Source organism: Nanorana parkeri, unplaced genomic scaffold (genome assembly GCF_000935625.1).
Source record: "Nanorana parkeri isolate BGI_ZX_2015 unplaced genomic scaffold, ASM93562v1 scaffold1618, whole genome shotgun sequence".
In the NCBI taxonomy this organism is placed as follows: Eukaryota; Metazoa; Chordata; class Amphibia; order Anura; family Dicroglossidae; genus Nanorana; species Nanorana parkeri.
In genome coordinates this window covers 165,514-174,262 of record NW_017307886.1, presented here as the reverse complement: position 1 = coordinate 174,262, position 8,749 = coordinate 165,514, and the positions used below count along the sequence as shown (strand labels likewise).

Below are 8,749 nucleotides of genomic sequence, written 5' to 3'. Positions count from 1 at the left end.
GAGGTACGTGGGACATCGGCGGTATGCAGCGGTCTGTGTCCCCGCTGCCTCCGCCAACACAGGCCCGGAGAGCAGCGGGGATTTGAAAGGACACAGGCTACTGCAGCCACAGTTCTCCTAAAGGTACCAGCGGCTGCCGGTACCTTTAGGAGAACTGTGGACCCCGTCTGTAAGTACGGATTGTCCCTAAGTCGGACATCGGTAACCCAGGGACTGCCTGTACAAAACATGTACATTTTAGGAAATAACCTTAGTCTTTTCACAACTGCAGTTGTGGGTTTTTTTTTAAATCCACAGTGATTTAGACCTTGGTTTTAAATACAGTGTCCCACATTAAGTTTATTCTTTACAAACTGAATCCTGCCAATCTAGGACCTATAAGCCTTTGTAAAGAAAAATTTAAATAAGTTCTGTCATGCGTTGGCAGGAGGAAAATCTTGCAATAGCAGCATTAATATAAAATACTAACCGCAGATAAAATCCCCTGAATCCACACTGAGCACAGAACGCCCAGACAGCCAATCAGGATGGGCACAATTCACGTTAACAGCATGCTGAAATCCACTGTCAGTGAACCACTGGGGGAACCATTTTAGCTGACAGTCACAAAGCAAATTGCTTGTGTTTAGGATTCTGCAAGAAGATTCAAACAGTAGGTTATTAAAGAAAAACACCTATAATGAACATGTATATAATGAACAGTGGGACAATAAGTGGGCATGCAGAGCCAACCATCAAGCAACCCAAAAACACACTACTCATAACTGGAGAAAATTATGTCAAAGAACGTGAACCAAATGGGGAAAAAAGGAAACAAATGTAAAGTTTTAATTTTATTCTAAATCACTTTAAATAGACTTTGTCACGATCTTAAGAAAATTTAGGTAAAAATGCATTTAAAAAACAAATGTCCGTGTAAGTGTAGCATTTTTCCTTCCCATTCGCTTTTTTTTTTCAATTCACATGCAGTGTGCCTTTGAACTAGCTAGCATATTTGACATGTTCAGAAAGCGTCAATTCCCTAGCACAGCCCTCTTACACTTTGCATGTCAAAGCCTCCTCTTCTGAAAATGTCTAATTACTCTCCGTGCTGCCCAGCTGTTCTGCCCCTGCGCTCCCTACATAATCTTTTATGTACCGTGTTTCCCCGAAAATAAGACAGTCTTATTTATTTTTTTGCACGAAATAAGACACTAGGTCTTATTTTCGGGGGATGTCTTACCTGGCTGGGGGAGGACTGGACGAGGTCCCGGAAGGCGGCGTGCTGTTGCCGGTCCCGGCGGATGTCGCTTCCATCGTGCGTGCGTGAGCTGCGGGCGGGAGCTGCGGCCGGTCTTTACACAGTTTATGTGCAGTTCCCCCGAAAGTAAGACCTAGCGGATTTCTGTAATATAAGACCTACCACCGAACTAGGTCTTATTTTCGGGGTAGGTCTTATATTACAGAAGTCCCTGAAGATAGTGCTAGGTCTTATTTTCGGGGTAGGTCTTACTTTCGGGGAAACACGGTAGCTCCCAGGGAAGGAGCAAAGGGGATTACAATAGTGTTACCCGAGTGACAGCTCTGAGTCTGCAGCCCAAGATGGCAGGTCCAGCACCAGGCACAAGACTACATAAACTACATTAAATGCACATGTAATCATATGAGATTTTTGTTAAAGACAATGGTCTGGTGACCAGGTATCTTTAAACAATCTTTTTTCATCAATACTTGAAAACCTTATTAAAATATGGCAATTGCATTCAAACATTTAAATATTTTATTTGCTGGTCATGTATACAAGATTTTACTACTTACAATTCCTGAAGTTTAACATGAGCAAAGGCATTCTCTTGCACAGACATGACCCCATTATTGCTCAAGTCGCTGCAAAGCAAAATGAGCAAATGTCAGAAAAATAATTAATAGCAAACAGAACTGCATGAGATGTGAAAAATAAATCCATATTTGATGATTATTAAGTGGAGCAGCTCCATTAATTATGCATTATGAGGAGAGAACACAAGCTTGCTGGTGTCACACGCAGAGTCGTTTCAGGGGCAAACCATAAATGACCACTTACCGTATATATTCTAGTATAAGCCGAGTTTTTCTTTGTACATTTACCAGTAGCTGCCTCATTTCCCACCCTAGGCTTATACTCGAGTCAATATTTTTTCCCAGTTTTTTGTGGTAAAATTAGGTACCTCGGCTTATATTCGGGTCGGCTTATACTTGAGTATATTGTTTTATAGGGTGGATTAGTGCAGTAATCAGAACTGAAATGACTAATAGCTCATACTGACCGAAGCGGGGGTGTTCCTTCTTTCCCAAGCAAAATACAAATATTTTCCAGGTGCATCTGCTTTGTATTATTCAAGAGCTTGAAAAGCCATCTTTTTCTGTAAACTTCCAAATGCTCTCCTATTTTTTTTTACTTGTGTGTGTAAATTACATTTTTTATGACCAATTTTTTTTTTCACACTTAACTTAATTATCACATAGGGGGATAAGAATCCCCCTATGTGATATCAAATTACAGTGACAGGTTCTCTTTATGGAGACATCAGGGGTCTCTAACACCCCTAAAGTCACCTAGGGACCCCCAAAGAAGCTGATGAAGCACAGATCTGCTTCATTAGCTTCTCTCCGGCTTCTGTAGCCGGAGAGCGACAGCTGACTGTGGAAATGATGTAATATAAACCACTAATAAACATTCACAGAGCGGGGAGTAGAGCGGAGGGAGATCGTGTACGGATCTCCCTCAGTTCTCCGTGCACGGAGCCACACTGCCGGTCCAGGATTGGACGCTCGGGATCGCAGCAACGGCAGGGACAGGTAAGGGGAGGGGGACTATCATAGGTGTATCATACAAGCGATTGGGCATCTTTACCGCCCCCGGACCACTTGTATGTAAACAGCCATTGCTGGCTGCTTCAAATTCTTGCAGTTTCCCACTCGTGAGTACCATGGGGCGCGCGCAAGCGGGTGCGGGCACAAGGGACGTTTAGAGACGGCCACCTGCTGCCAGAAGGCTCCCGTCCGGCCGTTCCCCTCAGCCAAAGTCGGCTATTGCAAAATCTTGACTGTTTTTCATGTTAATATGATCAAGAGAGATGGAACACGGCCACATATTTCATACATGGATTATTACACTATGATTTACCTTTAGTAAAATAGAATCTGAAAACACTTACAGATGCTGCAAAGAATCCAGGCCACTGAAGGCTTTCTTGGTGATGGACTTAATCTTGTTCCCTTCCAAAATGCTTGAAACAAAAAAAAGTGTTAACAGCTCAGCAAAACGCTGTGAGATCACATGAAACTACAGTACCAAAATCGCAATTAAGCTACATATGAAATATTCAAATTTGTATTTACGATGACAGAAATAATTTCACGACTCCAAAGTTCTTTCCATTTAAAACAAATCTTCACCATCTCTATTAATCCACACACAATAATACATACATCATACCTTTGTGTTGTCAGTGTCCACACTTTCGCTGTTCTGGTGACGCTACATTAGCTCATGGACTCTATAGAGCTACATTAGCTCATGGACTCTATAGAGCTGCAGTATTGTCACACACTTTACCACGCTACCCATTAAAACTACAAATAACTTTACACCGGGCACCAACGTCTTTCTGCTACTTCATGAATATGCCTTCAGACTGCCCACCAGCCATTTGAATGATAGGGGTGATTGCCTAGCAACCTCAGAGGGATCTCTGTCACTGTAATGTCATGTGCCCCTTCTGTAGACCGACCACTACACCATGTGTACACCTGTAGAGTGCCCACCAGCCACCTGAATGACATCAGGAGTGGTTGCCTAAGAGGCTGGAGAATGCTATGTCGGAGGCAGTAGAACAAACCAACTACAGCTTGTTTATCATAGCTATGCCTTCTCCCTACCAGTAGGATTTTCCATTCTTTAAGGTGTCGATTTGCAAAGAAAGTGACTTTCACCTGCATATTTTTTCCACCAAGGGTTTAGATTTATTACATGTATTTATATAGCACTGACAATTTATGCAGTGCTTTACATACTGCACACTCACATGAGTCCCTGTCCTCAAGGAGCTTACAACCTAAGGTCCCTAGTGTACACGCACACCGGGCAAATTTAGACAGGAGCCAATTAAACTCCCCGCAGGTCATTGGATACACTTTAATTCTTGAATGAAAGGTCTGTCAGAAAGCTCAATGCTAACATGTTACAGAGCTCCAACACCATGGAAAAACTAGTGAATGGATGTCAAAAAATGTCATCAAATTGAATTGGGGCTATGACAGTTAAAAAAAACATTTTAAAACAATTTACAGGTATAATGCAAGTTATAGTTATGCAAAGGTTTAACATACATATTTTATAAAAGAGCAAGACTAAAAAATAGACATAACCAATGTGTCCACTGCACCTAGCTACTTCTGTATTTGTAGAATATCAAAATACAACTGTCTTCTCAAGCATGTACATAATGAAGATTTATCAATCTCATGCAGCCAGTGTGTGTGACCTGCTCTACAAATGTGATACAAACAGCAGCATTTTACAATATGGTGTACTTACAGTTTAAGCAGCTTAACCAGTCCAGCAAATGCTTCATTAGAATCTTCAATAGCCCAGGAGATGTCATTATTTTGAAGGTCCCTGTGTTAAACAATTTTGATATTAAAATATTGTAAGCTATTAAAAAGAAAATAATTTTTCCTTAAAAATATTAAGTTTGTAAATATAATTAAAAGTTTTTAAAAAATTGTACAATTCTTGTGGAGAAGAGCATTAAAAGGAACATGGCCTGAAACAGTATTTGGTTTTCATCTGGTACAAGGAAATGGATATAAATAATTGAACAATGCAGTGGCTATAACCAAAAGCATCAGGTATTGCAAAGGTGGGACAACACCAATACTCGTAAGCTGCTTGTTTGCAAGGATACTCAGACCATAATAATCCAAGTATAAGGCAAATGAAGCACAGCTGGGTTTGTATAAAAGACTGTCTTTAGCTAATTACATCATTATAAAAGATATGGTTACTACATTTGGCTAAAAAACAAATCAATTTTGGCAAGCTTTTTCGCCCAAAAGTAATCTAAAAAGTATGTGTAAGGGCCGGTTCACACTACAAACTCTGCGTTCGTGCGTTCGGCCTCTGGAACGCACGCTGGCCGACTCCCTTCCAGTGCCAATGAATACAATGGCACTGCAGCCACCCCCCTCACCGCAGTGCGATTGCCCGCACCCGGAACACAGACATTAGTTCCGCGTTCCGGTCCAGTGCTTTCTGCAAAAATAGTGCTTGCAGTATTTTTACACAACGCACTGGACCGGAACACAGACACATTAGTGTCTGCGTTCCGGGTGGGGGCGGGGGTCGTGGCCGGCTTGCATTCCAGTGCATTCCAGAGGCCGAGCGCACTGGAGCGTGGAGTTTGTGGTGTGAACCAGCATTAAATCAAATAAAGACAGAACTTTTCAAATGTGCCCATCTGGATTGCATTAAAAGCAGCATGCACTAAGAAAGACCAAGGTCTGAAAAAAGGGGCTTCATCATTGATCAGATATAAAATGCATTAATTTAGATATAACCATGTATTGTACTGCAAAATATCACTAAAATGATACCTTTCTAGTATGGCATCAGTATGGTTAACAATATAAGACAGTACTCAAAGAAAAAGGAAAAACCTGGTTTCTTGTCTAAATGAGTTTCCTGGCTCAATGATTGGAGAGCTATTTACCAGTGTTGTCCTCCCGCTTGTGAACATTTGATGACCCTGAACTGCATAGACTGCCTGTCATCTGTTCTTATGGCCTTCCTGCACCACAAAAAACTCCTAATTAATGTAGTCTTGCTCTATTTCATATAGCATTAACTCTTCCAGATTCGTTTTAATTATTGCATTAGGGAGGTTGCACAAAAGGTTAACAGAATATGAATGTATTCAGACATATTTCTCAGCTAGGTAGAAAACAAACGTGGATGAATAATTGGGAACTAACTGTACGATTTGAACATGTTCTTTTTAGTCTATGGGAATATGGTATGAGCAATGTTAAATATCAGGTGTAGAAATCCACCTTAATTAGCAAAGCATGCAGCTATTAAAATCAGAAAAGAGAAATGAGGTGGGGAGCAGTGAAAAAAAAAAAAGAAAAAAGGATACCAAAAGGTCGCTTCCAGCCCATGTGAGGAGAGTGGAAAAATAGGATTTTGGTACTCACTGTAAAATCCTTTTCTCTCCGTTCATTGAAGGACACAGGGAACAGATCGGAGATCATGTACTGCCCCAAACCAGCATCCGCAGATGCCAAAACATCCACCTTATAGAACTTGGCAAAGGTGTGAACAGAAGACCAAGTTGCGGCCTTACAGACCTGAGAAACGGAGGCACCATGACGAAAAGCCCACGATGCCCCAACAGCCCTTGTAGAATGGGCCGTAACAGAAAAAGGAGGCTCACGGCCCTTAATGGCATACGCTTGAGAGACCGTGTTGCGAATCCATCGAGAGATGGTGGCCAACAAGGCAGCCCGGCCCTTCCGAGGGCCATCTGCAACGACAAACAGGGAATCCGATTCCCGAAACGAAGCCGTAGCACTCAGGTAAACACAGATAGCGCGGGCCACATCCAGACAGTGCAGCGCCTTCTCCTTCCTGTGGACAGGCTGCGGACACAAGGAAGGCAGGACAATGTCCTCATTGAGATGGAAAGCCGAAACCACCTTCGGCAAAAAAGAGGGCCAAAGCCGCAGAACCACCTTGTCCCGATGCAGGACCAGCAACGGGGATGAGCAAGAGAGGGCCGCCAAGTCCGAAACCCTGCGGACCGAGGTGACCGCCACCAAAAAGGCCACCTTTTGAGACAGAGTCAGAATTGGAATTTCACGCAGGGGCTCAAAGGGAGACTTCTGCAACACTGAGCACCAAATTCAAATCCCATGGCGGCAACGGGGAGCGAACAGGAGGAACGATACGTGTAACCCCCTGCACAAAAGTGCGAACGAAAGCGCTGGAGGCTATCGGCCGCTGAAAAAGGACAGTCAAAGCCGAAACCTGGCCCTTGATCGTACTCAAGGCCAAACCTTGATCCACACCACGCTGCAAAAAAAGCGAGGATCCTGGAAACGGAAAACAAAAGAGGCGGAAATCCAACCTACTCACACCAGACAAAATAAGCCTTCCATGTTCGATGGTAAATCCTTCGGGACACGGGCTTGCGAGCACCCCGCAACATCGTAGAAATAACCGCATCCGAGAGACCACGATCCCTCAACACCTGGCTCTCAACAGCCACGGACCTACTTGGGGTGGGGCCCATTGGACCTACGTGGGGTGGGGCCCATTGGACCTACGTGGGGTGGGGCCCATTGGACCTACGTGGGGTGGGGCCCATTGGACCTACGTGGGGTGGGGCCCATTGGACCTACGTGGGGTGGGGCCCATTGGACCTACGTGGGGTGGGGCCCATTGGACCTACGTGGGGTGGGGCCCATTGGACCTACGTGGGGTGGGGCCCATTGGACCTACGTGGGGTGGGGCCCATTGGACCTACGTGGGGTGGGGCCCATTGGACCTACGTGGGGTGGGGCCCATTGGACCTACGTGGGGTGGGGCCCATTGGACCTACGTGGGGTGGGGCCCATTGGACCTACGTGGGGTGGGGCCCATTGGACCTACGTGGGGTGGGGCCCATTGGACCTACGTGGGGTGGGGCCCATTGGACCTACGTGGGGTGGGGCCCATTGGACCTACGTGGGGTGGGGCCCATTGGACCTACGTGGGGTGGGGCCCATTGGACCTACGTGGGGTGGGGCCCATTGGACCTACGTGGGGTGGGGCCCATTGGACCTACGTGGGGTGGGGCCCATTGGACCTACGTGGGGTGGGGCCCATTGGACCTACGTGGGGTGGGGCCCATTGGACCTACGTGGGGTGGGGCCCATTGGACCTACGTGGGGTGGGGCCCATTGGACCTACGTGGGGTGGGGCCCATTGGACCTACTTGGGGTGGGGCCCATTGGACCTACATGGAATTTAAGAAAAGGATTTTATGGTAAGTAAAAACTTTCTATTTTCTTTCTTGTCCTGAGGAGTGGACAAATGAGCATACAAACGCCAACAGCCCCAACAAAACAGAAAATTTGAGAACCATTGCAAAGTCCATCCAGGATGTCCCTGCTGCCTCTGCCGACACAGGCGGGGATTGAAACAGACACAGACCGCTGCAGCCAGCACAAGCTGGGAGGAGAGCTGAGGAGCAGAGCGGCGGCTGCAACAAATCGAAAAGCAAATAAATCGATGATGAGAATAGTTAAAGGAAAACTATGGGGTCAGTGTTTTTCCCTATAGTTCTCCTTAGGGTAACGGGAGGACACAAACTAAGCTCAGTATACCGCGAGCTCCAGCTCACGGTATACTGAGACGTCGCAGCCGGAGCGGATCCCGACTTAGATGACGGGATCCGCCCAGCTGCGTGAGTGACAGCTGGCTTTGCCTATCTAGAGGCAGAGCCAGCTGTACCCGCCCCCTCCCCGTCCGTTCCGCCAGTCAGCGCTGGCAGATCAGAGCGGGGAGAGGGGAATCCAGCCCCTCCCCCTGTCACGGCAGAGAACCGTGACAGTATCGAGAGGTGAGCGAACCGGTATGTGTTCGCTCACCTCCCGATCTACTGAGCCGACCTGTGACAGTCTCATTGTCACAGGTCGGCTAGAACTATGAGGTGAGTGAAAAGCACTCACCTCATAGTTCTCCTTT

At 45.8% G+C, this 8,749-nt stretch overlaps 1 protein-coding gene across 1 annotated transcript in view; it reads right to left on the bottom strand.

Moving 5' to 3' along the window:
• Positions 1-8,749, bottom strand: part of LRIG2 (leucine rich repeats and immunoglobulin like domains 2) — a 115,312-nt gene that overhangs the window by 43,066 nt on the left and 63,497 nt on the right. The window contains exons 7-10 of the mRNA XM_018570872.1: positions 4,559-4,639; positions 3,177-3,248; positions 1,798-1,866; positions 470-633 (exon numbers count right to left, since the gene is read on the bottom strand). Of these exons, the coding sequence (XP_018426374.1) occupies positions 470-633; positions 1,798-1,866; positions 3,177-3,248; positions 4,559-4,639 (386 nt within the window). The remainder of the gene's footprint in view (positions 1-469; positions 634-1,797; positions 1,867-3,176; positions 3,249-4,558; positions 4,640-8,749) is intronic.